Genomic DNA, 20,587 nt, shown 5'->3' on the forward strand with positions numbered 1-20,587 from the left:
AAGAGAAATACGTTATAAATTATGTAAATTTAGTTTACATTTATTCATTTCAATTAAGAGCTACATATTGTTTATGTATAGTGTTTAAAATACACAGTCCGTGAAAAATTCACCATAATAGCATGGCCTAAACAGATTGTGCCATAAATGCAAAGCTGCTGGGGCAAATCAAGAATGAGAGAGTTCTGTCTGCCAGTCTTCACCTCAGTCAGAATGTTTCCTCTTTGTTTAAATCAATATTTTTGAAAGACTTGAAGTTTAATTTTAGGCTTTTTTCTTTCTATTTTGACATTGTGTCCTACTTTCTGCAAAACAACGAATATGTTAACTTAAGTGCAGCATTTGTTATGCAAAACAAACACTGTGCTGCCTTAAGTGCAGCATTAAACATCTGTCATGGTGTACAGAACCTTCTAGCGTTTTCACTATTGAGATTTTTATCACTGAGTTGATTTCTTAGTCCTGCAGTTCTCACTACTTGCTGCAAAGACATTACAACGCAAATATGTTCAGTGTGGCCTGTTCAGTGAGATCTAATGGACTACTTACTATCTGGTGGCCATGTAGTGACCCTAAAAAACACTGAAAGTTGTGTTTGTGTGTCTGGATTGACAGGTCTGGTTCTCGAACCGCAGAGCCAAATGGAGAAGGGAGGAGAAGCTTCGTAACCAAAAGCGAACAGCAAGCAGCACTTCCTGTCCTCAGGCGCACACACCTCTGAGCACTTCCTTTAATTCTTCTGTCTATCACTCTCACCATGGTAACAACTCAGGTGTGCATCACTCATCTATCTTTGTGCTCAGTGATTGTGGCATGGCTCTCTTTACACGTTCTCTTTCTTCCACTACCCACAACACCACCCCCTTTGTCTTTCTCTCTCTTTCAGGCTCAGTTCACAGTCGAAGTGAATCCTCACTCTCAGGATATGGGTCCCTGTCTGTATTCTCCAGTGTGCAGGTAGGTCTTAACTCCAAGCTTAGATTTTGCATCCTCTCACTCTGTTGAACCTTCTCAGGTCTCAGGAGCCACAGGGAAAGCCTTATTCACTTATTCAACTATTTTTACAAGAGAAACTATTGTGCTTTCATAAAAGTTAGACTTCAAATGATAAGATGGACTGACATAAGTTGTGGAATCTACATTTTTGGGTTTGTGTTCTATTGCCCCCTGCTGGTAACCACTGGATATGCTACAAGCAAGCTTATGTTTGTTGAAGGTGTTGCCTGCTCATTTCAGGTGGAACACCAGTATTTATTCTATTTAAATACTATTTAAAATAATCCCCTATTATTTCTATCATCACAGGATTACCTTGCAACACAAATGTACTACAGAACTTTTATATTTACAATGACAAATACATCAATGCCTTCTTAGCACAGAGAATAGCCTACGGCATAGTTGCTATCATAATGTTTACTTAGTCCACTCCATATCTGCAACAGGACAACCTAATTATGACATTCCAACATCTCTTCTCTAATTTTTTCTTCATTCTCTCCTTCTTTCCTCTCCTCTCCTCTTCCCTTCTCTCCTTTCCTCTCCTTGCCTCTCCTGGCCTCTTCTGTTTCCACCTCTCCTCCCTGTCCTCTCCTCTCACCTTGCCTTATCTCCTCCTTATCTCCTCCTCAGTCTTTACCTCCTCAGCCAGCCCAATCTTACTCCTGCATGCTACCACCTTCCCCCTCCGGCCCTCCATCCTCTCTCCCACGCAAGTTTGACCCTTCCCCCTACCCCTCCCCTCACATGCCCCATCCCGCCTCAGCCAGCAGCAGCACAGGTGAGCTATACGCATCAGGGGTTATGGATGTCATATGGGTTATTGGGCCCAAAACTAGCACAATTCTAGCTGTCTGTATTATACGCTTGTGAACTGACCACCCTCTCTCTCCCCCTTCTTCTTTCCATCTTTTGCTATGTTTTTCCTCTTCACTCATTTTTCCCACTCTCAGGTTTTTTGTCCTCAGGTCCATTAACAGTTCCAGGTGGTGAGCAGGACTTGGGGCAGTACTGGACCAGACTGCAGTGAGATAGGGTGTAACCCAGAAATAATACACCAAAACATTGAACCTAGGTGCAGTTCAACATACATACACAATACATGCATGCACACACACATGCACACACACACACACACACACACACACACATACACACACACACACACACACACACACACACACACACACACACACACACACACACACACACACACACAGACAAACACACACACACACACACACACACACACACACACACACAAATCAATTGTCCCCTTACCAACACAATTTCTATAACCGCCTGACACAAGCAGAGAAGAACTATATGACCAACTAAAGAATCAGCTAGGAATCTTTAAACCCAACACTGTGAAGCCATGCCCTACACTGAGAGTACAGATGCACAGGGTTGGCCTAACAGACCACGGACCTGATGCGGAGGAGAAGCCAGCAGCAACCCCATCTCCCTTCATCTCCCCTCTGGTCTGAAGAGGACCGACAAATCAGCAGAGATCAGCCAGCCTCTGGGTTATGGACTGGACTACCTGCAGATACTCACTGCAAGTGATGACAATCAACATGCAAAATCAGTCACGACAGACGACGAGGAGCAGGGACTATTATGGGCAGACATCCTGCTTGTGACCACACGCATGAACACCACATATCTGACTATCACGGACAAACAAGGAAATGCCAATGACAATCAGTTTTTGTAAATGAAAAGACCTAATTTAACACAAATGCTATACAGCCTATGACAATCAGTCCTAGTCCTGCAGTTGTAGTCAGGATTGAAGTGAATATGAGTGCACATGAATGGTGGGCATGGAATCATGCAGATCAAAGATAAACATGGGTGAGAGATGTCTGATATTATTATCAAGTGTAAAAGTTAGTCATTGTATTTTTATTTTGATGTCATCACCATTTAATTCTAGCTTTACCCTGCATCGCTATAACGTTTCTCTTACACACATACCTACAGCCCCCTCTCTCTTTCTGTGTATGTGTGTGTGTGTGTGTGTGTGTGTGTGTGTGTGTGTGTGTCTTTTATTCATCAAAGAAAGAGTGAGAATTTTGTCTTGTGTGTGTGGGTATGTGCATCCACAAGAAAGAGACATTTGGGTGTAAATCTGTGTGTGCATGTCATAATACACTTACACACAATCAGAACAGCATTCATCTTAGGGTAAGAGAGAGAAAGTGAAAGCAGAAAATGTTACTGTGTGTATTATTAGTTTTGTGAGCATTTTTGTGTCTACCCTTTCATGAAACTCTTTACTCATGAATACATTTTGAAATGTGAAATAAATCTGTAGATTTGAGTGTTAATCACTAATCATAAAACCAGGACTTATCTCCCATTACTACAATTCTTTGTGACTCTTTCACCCTTTCACATTTTTCTTTTAGAATCTTAAACTCAAAGTCCTCAAGGATCTAAAGTTGAATTCTCTCTTTCTCTTTTTTTTTTTTTTTGAGAGGGTAACGTATCTACTGTTTCGCCCTGTGTTTATTTCTCCCTGTCACTGAACAGTAGCATTTCCTGCCTATGTGACTGTGAATTTCCTGTTTTTGCTACACACATTACCACACCCACCAAAAATAATGCCCTGACTGACAAAGCTATTCTCACAGGGACAGAAGCGCACATACACCCACAGATATGTACTCAATTATAGTAGTACGACAGGCAGGGTAGAAAAAGATAAGTAGAACATATTTATGTCTCCATGTCTATGTATTATTTTCTCATATTGATATATTCATATATTTTATAGATCATTTCTTCAATATGTAATTGCTGCAAAGCCAATGTATAGATTATACACCACACAGGAGCAGTTTTCTGCCAAACAAAGACAGATTTCCAAACTCTTTTATAAACACTTTAACTAGTGTTTACTAAATGTTTTGTCAGTCAAGTCAGATGTGTATGACTTTTATGAATAAAAATCACATTATTTGCTGAATTTTATTCAATTCATGACCATGTTAACAGGGTCATCAACTGAAGCAGTAGCATGAGTAGTGCTCTCCATGTGTATTCCCATAGCGATTAGCTTGATGAGTTCTGAGTGGAGGCAGAGGGTAATGAGCTGTGCAAACAGGAAGTTGGACCGGGCACGCAAGGAGTTCCATCACACTACTCCTATCCCCAACAGACCCCAGGAATCAGGCCCATCAGGGCTGGGGGTCTTTATGTGGTCTTCTGGGGTGGGCACCACACCCAAAAGTGTTTAGTTCAGCCCCTCCTTGTATATCTTTATCTGTCTGATTTCTGCGTAACCTTCCCCTCTATGGTAGTGCCCCAGGGGCCAAAGTATTTGGTTTGGGTTCAGCCTTGAGGTCGTAGTCAGTCATACTCATTGAGAGTGCTCTGAACACAAGAATTACATGCATACATGACACAACCTTTGAATAACAAAGAGTAGGGCATGACTAAAGCATGGTTATGGCAGCCATTAGTTTAGCGTTACAGTAAAAGGCATGGCATTACAAATATGTACACAGGAGTCATTTGTGAACATATCTGTTCAAGTGGTTGACCTCAGTGCCATCTCCCATCCCCCATTAGACCTCTTTCTCTCTCACTCACTCACTCACAAGCTCTCACACTATGTTTTCTCTCGTTTCCTGTCACAGAGGAAGTGCCTCACCCTGCATATTTGCTCCCTATTGGCTCCCAGTCAGGGGAAGTGATTTGGGAGAGATAGGGCGACCGAGGGAGGCATAGATAGAGGCAGCGAGGGACGGAGAGAGGGAGACAGAGTTGGGACAGGGCAGAGGGCACGCAGGAGGCACAGAATGCATGGTAAAGGAGAAAAAGAGAGAGAGAGAAGGAAGAGCTGAAGAAGACTGAAGTGCACTGAAGAGGAAATGGTTCTTTAGACACTGAGGTAAGACTTGAGGCAGCAACCAGCCACTGGAAGAGAGCAGTAGACATGCACATGACAAAATTATTACAAAGAGAGCTATAAAAGAGTTGCACTGCAAAAGATAGGAAAGTATTTATAAGAATTGAGCAAAGAGATGTGGAGATCCTTAAAAGGTTATTCATGCAGAAACACCCATATAAAAGACTTAAAAAGTAACTTAACTTCTTTTTCAGATGATCTAACTTTTAGTCTATTTAGTTATGATTATGTCACTGCATCAGCACTTTGAGAATAGAGAACAGCCTGACAGGTAACTTACTAAACCGTGTTGAACTGAATTCTCTCTCTCTGTCTTTCTCTCACTCTCTCTTTCTCCCACTCTCCTTCTCTCCCTAACCACCTATTTACGTTGTTCTTTCTCTCTCCATCTCTCCCAATCCTTGTACCAGTGTGTGAGTCTGCTGTAACGCTGGACAGGGTTTGGGAGGGGTGGGGTGGGAGAGCTGCTACTGACAAGGGGAGTCCAGACATCGGCTCACAATCATTTGCACTGTATTTCAGTTGTCATGTTCACACTGGAAGCCTCACAGTAAACACTTCTTTACTGTCTTAGGCATTTAATTTGCTCCCAGATAACATTTTAATAATAATTTGAGTAAGTGTGATTTATTTGATGGTATTGTATTGCTTTTACTTTGATGAATGCTGGTTTAATAAACTGCACCTGTTCAACTTCATCAAGGTGTCATTTTCTGTTCAAACAGGTTCTTATCTGCAAATGCATGGCATTGGGGGTGGGGTGGGGTGGGGTGTGGGGGTTAGTAACTTTAGCATTTGAAAGGGCCGTATTTAGCCTGTCCTTCTTTGCAAGACATCCATGATTGGACATGCGCAGATCCGCCCATTCCAACAGGTCCCAGAGCCGGGAGAGTTGTCGTGTGTCAGACTGTCAATCCATCCCACAGCCACCGAAACTCATGAAGTCGGTCGGCAGGTAGTCTGTCAAGGATAACAGATATTTCGATCACAAAAATTAGATGAGGACGTTGGAAAAGGGTCGGAGATGAGGTGGAGTTTGAAATAAGTGATACATTCGGTCATGGTGTCGAAAAAAAGTTTACGATAGCCTACTTCTGTTCTCAGGCGATAGGCTAATTTTCCAAAACGCTAACACGATAGCTAACAGCAACATTAGCTTTCAAGCTAAATTTTGTTTTAATTATGTAGTATTTTTATAGTTGCTTGATGTGTGCAGTAGCTAGTTGGACTCAGTCTCTCTAAACTTGTGGAATTCTGTGAACAACCACGTCGTAGACAGGAAGGTAAGTTAAGTAAGACTTGTCTCTTTCTGTAATCTGGCAACCAGGAGTTCTTACTTTGCATCCCTGTGTCGATTCGAAGCCATAGAAATCTACGACAAGTTTGTACAAACCAATGGCTGTAAAAAACAGTGAATAATGATTGGTACAAACACATGCCATACTTGACATTTGTTACGTAAAGCGGGGACACATATGTTATTGCTACTAACGTTAGTGGCTTTACTGGCTTATTGCCTGTCGGACTATGTATGTGTAGTAACTAACTGCATTCCTACTGGTATCAGTAGCCTACTGTAGGCTATTCAAACCCGTCAAAGTCAGTTTCGTGGGTGTGATTTGTTATCAGCTTTCATTGAAAGAGTCTGGTGATCCTGTTGTGCGAGATAATTGTTTGGTAGTCAGACGTCGTTTACGTCAGCAGAAGAGAGGTCAGTAGACCCAGGACATGCAGAAGTACCCGGTTTAGACTTTTTTGAGCGGTCATAAACCTCAGTAAAGAACTTGTCTAATATAAGTACAATAATTCCATGTGTTTCCTATTACTTAGGCCCATGTTTAGCAGATGAAACACTTCACATGAATCAAATACATCTGTAACAAGACATACTGGTGTCCTCCCAGTGACGCGATGGCTTGAAATCTTTACATGCTCTTGAAGTGTGTATTTGGGCTCCTCCTCAGGCTCCAACTAAAATGAATCGCTGTTGCCCCGGGGTTTTCATGTTCGTTTGTAGAACCCGATGTGAATTGCTTTATTTCTCTGTGACGGCCTACCCATTGCGTTTAGGCCTGTGTACCCATAGACATGTATGTGTGCCCCTTTTGGGGGGGGGGGGGGGGTCATAGTGAAACTGTATCTTTGAGTCTGCTTGTGACCTCTTGAATCACAGTACCAGGCTGCCTTTTAGTGTGTTTTAGAACAACACAATACTTTTGAATTTTCGTTCATTCTTGTAGCACAGTGATGATTATCAATGTCAATGATTCGTTTTCAGTATATAGATGGAGCAGACGAAAGATGTGATAAAAACAAAGCCATTTAAAAGCCATTTATCAAAACATAAATAACCTACTGCTTTGGGCTGGGTTTCCCAATAATGGTGGGTCTTATGTTTTACAAAGACTTGAAAGATATACATTATTGGCACTCTGAGATTCTTCTGAATGAAGAGTGCGTTATAAATCAAATTAATAATAATAATAATAATAATAATAATAATTATTATTATTATGAAAGTTGTTTACTTCACTACGTGTTTCCCAAACCATGTCTTAAGAGTTCCTCTAAAGAGAAAACTCCCTACACCTGAAGAGGCTGAATAAATTTTTCTTGAATTGATTATTGTCATTCACGTAGGTTTGAGTGTGTGTGACATGAGAATGACTCGGATTGGAGCGCAGGTGATCATTATTAGAAAGATCATCAACAAGAAATACTATGCAAGTCAAACTAAAAAAGTTCCCAAATTAGGACGGTTGTAGGCTAGATATTGCTCATAGATTTGTATTTGCATGGGATTAAAAATGAACTGGTAGTTCATTTAAACTTTTTACATTTGTATTTAGGCCAATGAAACACAAGATGTAATGCAACAAATATCTTGGTTTTACATTGCAGTTAGTGCACACATCCAGACACAAACACTTTTAGGCATTTTTAGGCTAAAACGTCTATTTTATCTGAAAACTGTGTTACAGTAGTTATAGCTTAGGATGGCCCTGACCAACCATATGAAAGTATCTCCTAGAGAAGGTACTTAGCTAAGGATGTTCTGGGAAACAACTTAAAACATTAAGAATGAGGAAGCGTGAAGAAGGGCCAGAGTGGTAGTGGGGAGCAGTTTTGCTAGTGCATTGCTATTGTGGTCTGATCAGATATATGGGACAGATGTGCAGCTTTGGGTAAATAGGTCAACAATGTGTGTGCATCTATTAGATACCAGTACCACGTGAACTGCTTGTGATGTCAGTGTGTAAATGAGACGGTGATGAATGATGCCTCTTTTGTGATACAAGAATGACAAAAATGCTCCTAAACTGGAGCTGCCACTTGAGCTACCACGTGTGTGTGTTTTTCTTGGCATGTGCAGTCTATGATTCTAATCTCATACAGGTTTTGACAAATTCAGCTCATTTCTCTTCACAGTCCTGTAGCTGTCTGTTCAATTTGCAAAAACAAATAAATACATGTATGTTCCAACTCAGTGTTCGAACATAGTCCTAACTCTTTAAATGGGAAACAAACATAGTGGGTGAGACCGAGCCATAAACACTCCCAGCTAATCAACACAGTGCTTCTGGAGTATGGAGGGGAGGGGTGTAATTTGATTGACTGTTAAGCTCAAATGTTAACAACCTTTTGTGATTCCGAATCGCAGACTCTACCTTTATTAGTTTTGGTATGTCCTTCCATCCATGACATTTACCTAAAACAATATTGCGTACCCAGGTTTTATCTGATAATTGTAACTACCTCTGAAACTTTGATTTTTGCAAGCAGATGTTGGCATTTTTTAAAACAATTACGCATCTTTACTTATCTTTTTAGATACCATCTTTCTTTCAGGTTTTTTTTTCAGGTTTGCCGACATATTTGAAATGACTTGGCTGATTTTCCCCATGTGATTTACACCCATAAGAAGACCACTTAGGCGGGCTAATTTTACAAACCCATCATACAGGCTAAAATGTGTGCTCTGCCGAACCTAGTTATCTGAGTCAATGGCATGCCTTCAGAGACCGAGTATTCAGAAAGTAGTTTGCGGTTTATATATCCGTGCTGCAGTTCAGTGTCACAGGAAGTAATAGTGTATTTGGGGGGAAGGAATAACATGGGGTTGAAGTGTACTCATCACCATGTTCTACCTGTCTATGGTATCCCAGTAGTCATGGGTTTAAGAGACATAGCCAAGCAGACATAGACATGAAGGCATTATGCACTTTGAGGTCAGGGGAGATGATGCAAACATCAGTCTCATTTGAATCAGGCTTACACCTTAATAGAGTGCCCTAGACTGTTTGTGTTGAGCCAGGCTTACACCTTAATAGAGTGCCCTAGACTGTTTGTGTTGTGCCAGACTTTAGCCCCTGGCCTTACCGCATACAAATCTGTTGAAGATGGATTATGACGTGAACCTGACTCAACACTGATGTAAACACTACCCTTGAGGGCAAAGATTATCTTCAGTGTCAAGACATCTCCAGTTTTGACATGTGGCATCATGTAAGCATCATTGTAACCATCACAGTAGGACTTGAAAGTGTGAACCTTAGTGTACTGTTGTCTGTCGGTCTCTCTCTCTCTCTTTCTCACACACACACACACACACATACACATACACACCAACTTAATTCTCTTTGTTTTGTTTTTGTGTCTCCACAGTGATGTCTGAGGGGGCGGCCAGACCCCCGTCCCCAACCCACTCAGTCTCATTGCTGGAGGCAAAAGCTGAAACCCGGCTGGTGCTCAAGTCCTTCTTGCGCAATGCGCTGTCCGTTCCCCCAGCAGAGCGGCAAGGCATGGTGGGTGGCACCTACCATGACTCCAGTAAATACAGGTAAGTCCGCCTTATGTGGAGAATAACAACAACTCAAATGAGGTCAATTGATAATTAAAATAATTTATTGGTGTTAAAATATAGTGAGGAATAGTGATATTCGAAGCTGTTCTTTTTTTAATGTAGATGGCTATAGTATTTGCCCTGATAACAGTTCCATGAGCATCTTTTCCATACTGGGATCTGCTGTGCTGCCAGAAAGCTTAGGGTGAGGGTTAGGTTAGGGTTAGGTTAGGGCTAGGGTTAGGTTAGGTGAGGGTTAGGTTAGGGCTAGGGTTAGGGTGAGGGTTAGGTGTTTTGATTCAAGCAATTCAAAAAGAGATCAAAAGACACTGGGGGTCTGCGACCCTTTAAGGCAGTGGTTCTCAACCGGGGGTACGCGTACCCCTGGGGGTATGTGAAGGCAGTCGAGGGGGTACGTGAGATTTTTTAAAGATATATTTAAAATTAGCATCCATTAAAAAATCCTTTAAAAATAGTTATTATACGGCTCTTCAGAATGTTCCAAAAAGTTCTGTTGATTTGCATGGGCCATATGTGGGTTATATGTCTGCGTTCGCAGGTCTGTCATTTCTTGATATTCACTGCTGCAAAAAGTTTATGACCGCTGTCATTGGCAACAGTTTTTGTGCTTCTAATTCACATCTTTCAAGTTTCATATCATTCCGCAAGTAGTCCGGTCATTTAACGTAACGGAAAGTCATTGTAACTTGAAGTCAGCAAGTAATGGGTTGCTACGCAACACCTGAAACTTTAAAGTTATATTAGCCTGAAGAACATTTTTTTCTTAGCGAAAATCACGAAACGGCAACAAAATCAGGTATTTTGAGGTATTTTGGAGGAATGTCTTCTATCGTTTTGGCAAGTAACTGTATAATAAGCCGGAATTTTATCGCGAAAACATGGGTGCTGAACACACACAACTGCTGCTGCACACAGAAGTGTATACTCAACCGGCTGTTGGAATTACGATCTGAAGTACACACCTTTCTGATTGAGCACAGATCTCCCCATGCCTCCTTGTTCCAGGACACAGACTGGCTTGCAAAGATGTGCTATCTGGCAGATCTATTCAGCAAACTGAACAAACTGAATATGTCTCTGCAGGGAAAGGGCACCAGCATTTTAAACCTGTATGACAAGGTGGGTGGCTTCCTGAAGAAAGCAGAGCTGTCGAGAAGAGCCTCTGCACAGGGGGATTTCACCTGCTTTCCTCAGGTGGATGATTTTCTCTCTAGTGAGGATGTGAACAGAGCTCCAGTCAAGTTGGTCATCGTGGCCTGGGACATTTGACCAACTTGATTCAAAATTTTCATTCCTACTTTTCCTGACATGGAGGATAAAGCTACACAGTTGGATTGAGTGAGAAACCCATTTCTCTTGTCCGAAGCAAATGGAAGCAACCTACCTGTCACTAATCAGGAAAGACTCCTGGAAGTGTCATCTGACCGTGGCCTCCAGATGAAGTTTGCCACATCCACACTGATGAAGCAGGAGCACCCTGACCTGGGACAGAAAGCTTTGGAGCAGCTACTACCCCTTGCCTCCACATATTTATGTGAGGCCTCTTTCTTTGCAATGACTGTGATCAAAACAAAGCAGAGAAACAGACTGTGCCTGGAGAAGAGCTTGATCACAGCAGTTGCCTCCCTGCCACCAAGACTGACAAAGATTCTCAGTGAAGTACAAGTTTCTCACTAAAATGCCATTGCAAAAGCACTCAGTTCAATGCAACAATGTTCAATGTTCAATCTTCAGTGTTGACAGTTTAATAAATCAGACAATGATGGCATAGCGCTGTGTATTACATCTTTTTTTTTTCAATCAAAAATGATTTGCGCTGGTTAGGGGGTACTTGGCTGAAAAAATATTTCACAGGGGGTACATCACTGAAAAAAGGTTGAGAACCACTGCTTTAAGGCATGATGGTTAGATCTTCACCTACTTCTGTCCGTGTCTCCCCTATCAGTGCAGGAACAAAGTTAAAGAAGAAAGGGGACGATGGCTGGGACTCATGGGACGAGGCTATCAGTAACGCTGAGGAGAAGAAGCACAGCTTTAAAGACCTGATCAAGAGACGCCTGCGTCCCCGGCCGATCCCACGCCCCGAGGCACCATCCGGAGGCGGGACCTTGGAGAGGGACAGAAAACCTGTCCAATCAGAGAATGACCAGCCTACCACTTATCCAGAGATCCTGCAGAACAAGCTAGAGGTAGTCCTCCTACAGACTCTTTCTGATAGGTGAAAATTCACCCTAGTTACCTCAGGACTCCGGAGCTGCATATAAGTATATTTATTAGACAAACAATAATTGCAATCGGGCTCACTCCCAGCACAAGGCTGAAAGTGAAGCAATGATAAACACATCGCACAAGGTTTATATAGACAGAAGTTGAGCGTTCAGCAGGGATAACCACGTGGTGGATTTCTCACGTCCGAGGCAAGGATGGAAGTTTTGCAAGGTCGGAAGAAGCACAGTTCGAACCTTCTTATCACCTCTGGTCTAAACATGCTCTTGTACATATGCAGACTAAGTGGCACCTAATATTCTAAGTTACACACACGCAGAAAAGCCATGTTCCTGCTTTCATAAGCACATGATTCATACAAGGAATATATTAATACAAAGCACTTGATTATTATATTCTTAAGTCATTAACAGTGTTTGGAAATTATCTCCATCACTTTCCTAAATGTCAGCTTTGTCAATGTAACAGTAATACATGTTCTCAAGGTTATGGTCACATGGTCTTATATTAACTTTAGATGTAGAGTTTTTTCTGATAACTGTTTTGGATGGGTATATACGGTATAGGATGAGATTTGAAAAGTCTTCATGGCTGCTGTATGCAAGTAAGAGGAATGGAGTTATCTTTGAATTCCCTGTTGTTCTGTTCTTTTGTTCCTTTCATCAGAAAGATGGGGGCTCCTCGTCTTCCTTTTCTGAGGAAGAAGGGGAGAAGAAGAAGCAGGGCGAGGGAAGGAAAAAGAAGAAGAGCAAACTCAAAATCCATCTACCTGGAATCTTCCAGAAGAAAAACAAGCCCAAGGATAACGTGCCCCAGAGGCCGAGCACACTGGACCTCCGACCAGAGCTCCAGGACCCCCAGTCACAGCTCTCACCCTGTGAGTCATCACCAAACACATTCAGAGTTCAGACCCACCGACCCACCGACATGTAAACCAATTTGGGTATCGAGAAAAGCACTGTATTCTGTATTTAACTGTATGCACTTATTCACTCACTCATTCACCGGCGACTCCTGATGAGTGGGTGTTTTGACTGTGGTCAGAGGCGTTTCAGTGCTGAGAATACCAATGTGTTTGTAGTCCCAGAGTGTGTGTGGGTGGGTTACTGTATTTGCTTTTGAGTGATTATTGACTGTGTGGCCCTCCTCTGCCCCAGCCCACCCTCCTGAGTTCTATGAGGAGGTTGCCGGTACTCTGGAGAGGATCGCCAAGAAGAGCATGAAGAGGCCCACACCTGTGTCGCCCCCTCTCACCCCTGGGGTTGGAGTCAACATCAGCGCCCCCCAGAGTCAACCTTCAGGTACTGCAGTCTCTTGTCAGGCTTCACTTCAAATCAGTAGTGAAGCAAGAACACCACATACACACACACACACTTACACACACGCACACGTACACGTGCACACACCCGCACACGTGCACACACACACACACACACAAATGCCTTAAAGTGACAGCTTTTCCCTTTCTGACTTCCAGCTGAGGACAAGAACGACGTGGTCCAGCAGTTGGTCCAGGTCCTCTGTGCAGAAGGTGACCTCATCAATGAGAAGGTAGTGTCACATGACGGGTATCCCCCATGTGTTTGCTCACTCCTTTACCCGTGAGGAATCAGTGTGGTGCCGTGACTGGGTTAGAGCCGGCCCTAGTGGACGGTCCAGGCGCTAGTCAGAGCATGGCCTGCTCCAGGAAGGTGACGCATAACCCTGCCCTGCCTGCCAAATTGTGCTGTGTGCGGAATGCGAGAATGTGCCGTGTTTGTGTGTGTGTGTAATTCGACACCACTAACCACCTCGGTCTGAGGTGTTTCTGCTCGTAACCACAAACAGGGGAACAGTGTGATTCACGTGACCTGTGGGTCATTTTCAGATCTTACTGTGGCAGTGAGGGAGAGCTTTGAGAAGAGTTAGGCTGTCAGGTTGGCTGTCATGGCACCGCAGAATTCTGTTGTTTTCTGTTTCTGTTAAGTAGCTAATATACCCTCCCTCCCTCTCTCTCTCCTCCTTCTCCTTCTCCCTGCCTTCCTCTGTCTAAATGCACAAGAGTCTAAAGCCATGGCCACCAGCAGCATCTGGGTAATTACTGACCTCAGATCACTACTGAAGGGCCAGTCATTAGTTGGGGGTCAGATTTCATACTGCATGGTAGAACAAATAACTGCAGGACATTATGCATTGTTTAGCCCCAACTTGTCTTCATCATTTCATTGCTTGTGTTTGCTTGTGTGTGTGTACCGTGGTAGAAAGTGTTATAGTCATGGTGACTGCATGCTTAGTTTCTGTGTGTGTGTGTGTGTGTGTGTGTGTTTTGTGGCAGAGGAGGTTGTGTTCCTCAGGCTACTTACTCGCTTTGTGCCAGTGTTGCGTGGGAGAGTTGTAGTGATGCCTGCTTGGCTAGCCTGTGTGGTGTCAGATGAAGTTGTCCCAGATGACTGCATGCAGGCCTTGTGTGTTCATGTGTGCGTGCGTTAGCTTGTGTGTGTGTGTGTTTGTGTGTGTGTGTGCGTGTCAGGTTAGGTTGTACTTATAATGTCTCTCTGGTTCCAGATCGAAGCCAGCCCGTTCTTGCGATCCTCGTTGGTCCGCCTCTCATATCCATCATTCGCCAAGCTGCTGGACACCTGCGCCAGGCAAACAGAAGCCCCGCCGCAGCCCGTCCCTGCCAGCCCCACACTACGGAAACTGGCCCTCACCATGGAGGCGTCCCGGCGCGTTCTCACGGCCACAGGTGCTCATCAGCGCATGAAGTGCTATGCTGAACGTTACATGGAGAACTTCGCTCCGTGGGTCAAGAGTCAAGGAGGCTGGGTAATCACCTCTCCCTATGTCAATTTATTCAGCCCATATTCTCTCCACCTGTTCTCTCTGAAAAGTGTGTGTGTGTCCATCAACCTTGATCTCAGAATGAGGAACTGCAATTTGAGTCCGAGGTTTGGTCTAAAGTCTTTTGACCAAGCTGCTGTTTTGTCAGTTTTTCATTTTGTTTGTTTTAATTTATTTTTGTTTTTATTTTTTATTTTTTATTTTATTGAGATAGGACAGAGAAGAATGACAGGAAATGAGTGTGAGAAAGAGATTGAGAGTGGGATCCGGGTCTGGAAATGGCCGCAAGTTGGATTGTGATAAGGGTCCCATTAGGCACTTGGACCAGTTGGAATATTTAAAATATTTACTCAGGTAAATTTCAAGAAATGTGACAGCACATTGATTGAGAGCAAATACAAGTGCTATGACTAGCGCTTAACTTGCACTTCAGCAGTACTTCTTTCAACCTGCACTTCTTTTTCCTTTTTTCTAGGTTGTTGTTTTCTAATTCTCATGTAAAGTAGTATTTATTGTTACACCATGCTTTTTATTGCTCTTAGCTTGACTGTTCTCTCCCTTGTACGTCGCTTTGGACAAAAGCGTCTGCTAAATGACTAAATGTAAATGTAAAGTTGGCAAGCTCAACTTGCATCATTTTAACTATCCCCTCTCCTCTACAGGAAAGCATTGTGGATGAGATCGTGGAATATGACTGACAGCAGGAACTATGATGAGCTTTTAGCGTGGACTTTTAACATGAACTGTGGATAATGGAGTCAGTCATGGACACGACATGAAAACAAAAAGGGGAAGAAATTATCATGTACATTGTGAACTGGGTTTTGAGATGAAAAGGACAAATTATTTGTATTGTGTGCTTTTTAAACTATTTTTTAATGTTTTTTTAAAGAAAGCATGAAAACACAAATGCCTGCTGTCTTTATTCTAGTACGGTGAATTGATACGGATATTTACAATGATAATAGTAAAATGAAAAGCAGTTTGCTGGTTTACTGTACATGCCATAGATAGAAAATGCGCCTAGGCAAGAAGGGACATACAGTTGGTTATAAATAACTGAAAGCATCTAAAGAAATCCCATTTGACCTTAATCATAAATCACAGTACAATGCAAATATGTTATTTTACATGAAATGTTTACATTAATGCCCAATTATGTGGATATCATCCCTTATATCACAATAGAACTGCTTGCCTCTATGATAAAGCGGAACATGCAGGGCACATATATGGGTATTTACTCTGTAGATGCTGTAAATTATTTAGCATTTTCAGGTATACTCTTTTCCCTTGTTCTTAAATGTGACATAAAGTAGTCTTTGAAGGGAACCTATCTAGGAGAACAGACATAGTAGATATCAGAGCAGTGGACTAAATTACAGCATTTGAAAAAAACAATACTCACGATTACATCGGAATTATATGCACATTTGTGTCACTCCCACACAACTTTAGATACACATGGCAGTCCATAACAGTATTTTTGATGGCACGCAAAGGTTGATCTAGAGTTCCTGAAATATTATATTGTTCACCTTAAGCATAGGTAAGAGATAGGTTGCGTATGAACATTCATAGCAGGTGGATGCTGCGCAACAGAGGTGTAAATAAAAGCGTCGGGAGAGTGAGTTCTTGGAATCATCTCCGCCCAAATCGCACCTCTGTGCAGCAGACCAGGTCAGTCCAGATACTTCTCTGCCCGCCTGATTTGGCAGTACATCATCATGGAGAAGACCAAAGCCAGGAGCTGAAATCGAACACACACCATTTATATCCATACGGGGATGAGGATATAAAAGTAAGTCAACGCTACAACATAGGACGTGAAAGTGAATACCCACGAGGGCAATTGCAAGATACAACGTTTATGTACACCTTGAAACTATGTTTTGAAAAGGTAATTAGCTCATAATAACTTTTGTATGCAAAATAATCCATTTACTTCCAGTCTCAAACTGTGACAGAGAAATTGTGAAGAGATTCGATACCTGGACAATAACGATGCAGATCCCGAACACCAGCACCGATGTGATGTTACCGAGGAGCCACGTTCTGGCCTTTTGATAGCAAGGCTATTTCCGAGAGAGAAAGAAGAGAAACGTTTGACCAAAGGCAGAACTTGTACACAATCTAACCGTTACAGTGTGAATCTTTAAAAGGAATTGGAGTAAACCTGTCCCTCATCCCCCAAGTATGTGACTGGTCCTGACCTCATCCCAACCACGTCCACACTCTTGACCGCTTAGGCAGCAGGAGGCTGGCAAAGTGGGTTTGCCGTCAATGCTCAATACCGGGTACCAGTCCGTCTGGTTTATCACGCCACAGCACTTGAACTAGGAGGCAAACAGACCACACAGCTATGAAGACTTGTTTTGCACGAGCTCGTCATGTCTGATATCCTCTCATGTCAGAACGTTACCATTTTCTGCACGGAGTCCCATGATAGCTGCAGACGTTCGTCGGTCAGGTAGTCTTTCATTCCCTCTAACAAATTATTCTGCGCTTTTTTATCCAGCTAATGGCGGGGTCAGGGCGGGAAGGCAGGTGAAGGAACAAACCAAGAGCGGGGGAAAAAGAGAGAAGACAAATAAGGTAAGTCACTGAAACGTCTGGAAGTCACTGGAACATTTCATGACAAATCCAAACATCTCAGGTCTGGAAAAGGGACAACCACTGACCTCCTCCTTGTAGATATGAACAGTCACAGCCATAATCACCTCCGTCAAAACCAGGATCAAGAGGATAACGAAAAACTGTAAGACATAGAAAGTAGTCTTTTTTTGTGTTTCTCCACTGTTGATACTGGCCAATAATGATATTGTTCAGCAGGGGGGGTCCATGGGCTGCGCTCAAGTTCTCAGCCAGAGCTGGCACTCAAATTTACACATTTTTGAGAATTCACCATATGTTTCTGCCCGTTCTCTGAAAATTGGACATGGAAGGCTACAGGTTTTAATCTATGAAAAATCAATTGCCACTCAGAAAGTATGTATGTTTGGTTTGTAGGTCCAACATGTTCAAAGAAATGGCGAGAATGGCATATTTCACTTTTAGAAAAGCTGGTCAGTCAAATTATCGACTATTCAATCTAACATTAAAGCAAAACAACTGAAAATTATGTTATGTCGAATCCCAGGCAAGTATTTGTGTTCTCTTTGTAGAGCAAATTGTGTGCACTTCTTAGTAGCCTACTGTCATTCCTCAGTAGCCTACAGCAATGGCATATGAAAACAGCCGTGTAGCTGAAAACCCACGATTGCCCCGGTATCTCATTCTTGTTTCTGGTGTGATGTCGTCCAGCTATGCCCAGATGCCTCACCGTCATCAGCAAACACCGCTGCTCCTTCAGGGCACCTAGGCAGCCCAGGAAGCCTGTCACCATGGTGATACCCCCGGCGACCAGCAGCAGGTTGGCAGCAGAGAGTGAGGGAAAGGACAGAGGGAGGGATGAGATTTCTGCCTGTTTGAAGGACAGCCAGACCCCCACACCGAACAGGCCACATCCCCCCAGCTGCATGAGAGACAGACATGCAAGTACACACAAATTAAAAGTGAAGAACACAAGTATGGTGTCATGTACAAGTAACCCTAAGACTAAATATAGTGTAGTAACAATATCTGTGGTGCAAATGACAAACTTATGTGAATGCATGGGAAACTTTGATAGTTTTTGTGCATGAATGTTTTAGAACTGAGCACAGAAGAGCCATAAGAGACATAAGGGACAGATTCTAAAGTACAGGCTGAGGTGAGACTGACCCAGAAGATCAAGTTGAAGATGAACATGAGGTACTTGACACAGCACAGACACCTCCGTGTCACTGTCATCCTGAGAGGGAGGGGGAATGAGAAGGACATTCAGGTTATTCCAGAAAGAAAATATCATATTTGGTGCAAGACCAGTGTGTCAACAAGTAGTTATTTAGATATCTCATCATAATTAAGGTGTTTTTTTTTTAAAAAGTGGTCTAGCACTCTCAGTCCAGTGGAATCTAATGACCTGCTCTTCTGAAAGGAAATGGCGTTTTCATACAGGAAGTGACCACCCCTCTCCCACTTCTATGCTAATTGTGTCGTTGCAGGGCATTTGAGTCAGAGACAATAGACCGCCCCAAGTTCTAACTCACTGCAAATGTAGCCTACACTTTGCGAGACAGACCCTGTGGATACTACAAGTGACATGACTCATAGATTTTCCTGTTTTTGCCAGGATGTGTCTGTCAGGAACCATCTTTCCAGCTGAACACAATTGTTCTGGAGTTCACCTAACATGGAGTTCTTTCAGGCACAGTCTTGTGACTGGTATGGAGGAAGAACAACAGTTGTAGGTTGTAGCCAAAAGTTGAAAGACAAAATTACTTTTTACTGGTTTATGGCTATAAAAACATTTATGACTTCTTCATTTGAAACATACAGAGGAAAAACAGTATTTAATCTTTATGTTTGACTATATGACTTTATTCTACCAATCATTTAAAGTAGGAGTAATTAATAGGTTCCGCCATGTTGATTTGTGACATTGTAATGCTTTAAACCTCATGGCTAGCTTCCCAGACAGGGATGAGAACCAGTTCAGTAATAATATGTGGTTGAATCTAGAAAGAGAGAGAGAGAGAGAGAGAGAGAGAGAGACGTACACACACACACACACACACAAGCATACACTCTCATGTACACACTCCTCCCCACCTCCTCATCTCATCTAAAAACACCTCTTCATCTAATCCAATACAGTAAACCAGGACAAAAAAAGAGCTGTCTCGCTATTCGGCAGTCTCACTCTTGTGCAAATATTTTTTTATTTCATGGTTCTCCCTGTTCTGGATTCAATTACACAACACTATCATCCTTTGATTATTATTTGATAACTTTATTTGGGTATGGTCAAACACCTGAGTGTGTCATGATGCCAGTATGGTCAAACAGAAAACAAGATTAAAAGTACTCCAAACTAACATTCTAACACACTGCATAGTCCTAATCTAAATGTCCCGGATATGTCGTTCTTAAGTTTAACTTTAGTGGACAGTGGACTCTGAGAGCTAGTCTTAGCCTTCACCCCGGGGTCTTCTGTTGAGCCCAAGTGTGTTCCTTACTGTACCTGCGGTTGGTGGTAAGATTCCTCTGAGGTGACGAAATGGTAACTGTTGCAGCTGACAGAAGAGGCCCTCCTCTGGACCCTGAGTACTTCTCTTTTGATTTGGCCAGATGCCTTTGCTGAGACTGGGATTTTTCTCAGCTAATGCATATCCTTTGTGGTCAGATTCCTTGATTAAACTCCATAGAAGTTCATACGGCTCCTTGCACTCCCTTGTTAGAACTCCTTGAGTCCGCCTCAAGAATGCAGCACAGATGAAAACCAAACTCCTCTCTTTCTTTCTTCCAGTGGTAGTACTTGAGTGCTTCTCCCCCTGTTCCTCTCTTAGTCCTTTTCTCTTTCCTATTTCTTTGTTACAGCCTTGGACTTGTGTGTTTGTCTTTTTCTCTATTCTTCATCTGCTGTTTTGTTATTCCTTAGTTTTCCACTTTTCTATTAGCGCGATGTTTTTGCCTCTTCGCTCCCCTGTTGTCAATGGTTTCCAGATGTAGGGGGTTTGCCCTCCCCTCTCTCTCCTACTCTCTCCCTCCCTCCCTCCCGCGCTCTCTTTCTCTCTCACTCCTCTGTCTCTTGAGAATTCATTCTTTTCCACTGGCCTTCTTCACATCCCCCTCCCCCTCTGTCTTCTCACTCTGTTACCCCCCACCCCCACCCC

The 20,587-nt window shown here is 42.8% G+C and overlaps 3 protein-coding genes across 6 annotated transcripts in view; 2 read left to right on the plus strand and 1 right to left on the minus strand.

The window, feature by feature from the left end:
• pax10 (paired box 10) overlaps positions 1–2,140 on the plus strand; it is a 6,328-nt gene extending 4,188 nt beyond the window's left edge. Inside the window, exons 5-8 of the mRNA XM_031570220.2 lie at positions 616–772; positions 887–957; positions 1,633–1,780; positions 1,953–2,140. Coding sequence (XP_031426080.1) covers positions 616–772; positions 887–957; positions 1,633–1,780; positions 1,953–2,029 — 453 coding nt within the window. The 3' untranslated portion in view covers positions 2,030–2,140. The remainder of the gene's footprint in view (positions 1–615; positions 773–886; positions 958–1,632; positions 1,781–1,952) is intronic.
• Positions 2,141–4,719: 2,579 nt separating this feature from the next.
• bcl2l12 (BCL2 like 12) lies at positions 4,720–15,737 on the plus strand. Of its 4 annotated transcripts, none has more exons than XM_031570164.2 (8): positions 4,720–4,903; positions 9,587–9,761; positions 11,731–11,974; positions 12,678–12,888; positions 13,169–13,312; positions 13,489–13,562; positions 14,556–14,816; positions 15,494–15,737. In XM_031570164.2, the coding sequence occupies exons 2-8, from the start codon at positions 9,589–9,591 to the stop codon at positions 15,527–15,529; spliced, it is 1,143 nt and encodes a 380-aa protein (XP_031426024.1). In that variant the 5' UTR covers positions 4,720–4,903; positions 9,587–9,588; the 3' UTR covers positions 15,530–15,737. The 4 variants fall into 4 exon arrangements, with proteins under 4 accessions (XP_031426024.1, XP_012681211.2, XP_031426016.1 ...); XM_012825757.3 differs by lacking the exon at positions 4,720–4,903 and adding an exon at positions 5,751–6,204; XM_031570156.2 differs by lacking the exon at positions 4,720–4,903 and adding an exon at positions 5,751–5,876.
• On the minus strand, positions 15,689–20,466 carry tspan4b (tetraspanin 4b). Its single transcript, XM_012825736.3, has 8 exons — positions 19,936–20,466; positions 18,594–18,663; positions 18,154–18,345; positions 17,513–17,587; positions 17,254–17,349; positions 17,045–17,167; positions 16,823–16,906; positions 15,689–16,581 (listed from the first exon to the last, which is right to left on the minus strand). Exons 2-8 carry the CDS (start codon positions 18,660–18,662, stop codon positions 16,513–16,515), a joined length of 708 nt encoding a protein of 235 aa, XP_012681190.1. The 5' UTR covers position 18,663; positions 19,936–20,466; the 3' UTR covers positions 15,689–16,512.
• Between the last annotated feature and the right edge of the window lie 121 nt (positions 20,467–20,587).

This window comes from Clupea harengus, chromosome 1, assembly GCF_900700415.2.
Source record: "Clupea harengus chromosome 1, Ch_v2.0.2, whole genome shotgun sequence".
Classification (NCBI taxonomy): domain Eukaryota; kingdom Metazoa; phylum Chordata; class Actinopteri; order Clupeiformes; family Clupeidae; genus Clupea; species Clupea harengus.

Coding starts and splice junctions, on each gene's coding strand:
- bcl2l12 (XM_031570164.2), top strand. CDS start 9,589: ATGTCTGAGGGGGCGGCCAGACCCCCGTCCCCAACCCACTCAGTCTCA. Junction 13,563..14,555: donor GTGACCTCATCAATGAGAAG/GTAGTGTCACAT, acceptor CTCTGGTTCCAG/ATCGAAGCCAGCCCGTTCTT. Junction 14,817..15,493: donor TCAAGAGTCAAGGAGGCTGG/GTAATCACCTCT, acceptor TCTCCTCTACAG/GAAAGCATTGTGGATGAGAT.
- tspan4b (XM_012825736.3), bottom strand. CDS start 18,662: ATGACAGTGACACGGAGGTGTCTGTGCTGTGTCAAGTACCTCATGTTC. Junction 17,588..18,153: donor AGCGGTGTTTGCTGATGACG/GTGAGGCATCTG, acceptor TATGTCTTACAG/TTTTTCGTTATCCTCTTGAT. Junction 17,168..17,253: donor GGGACTCCGTGCAGAAAATG/GTAACGTTCTGA, acceptor TTTGCCTCCTAG/TTCAAGTGCTGTGGCGTGAT.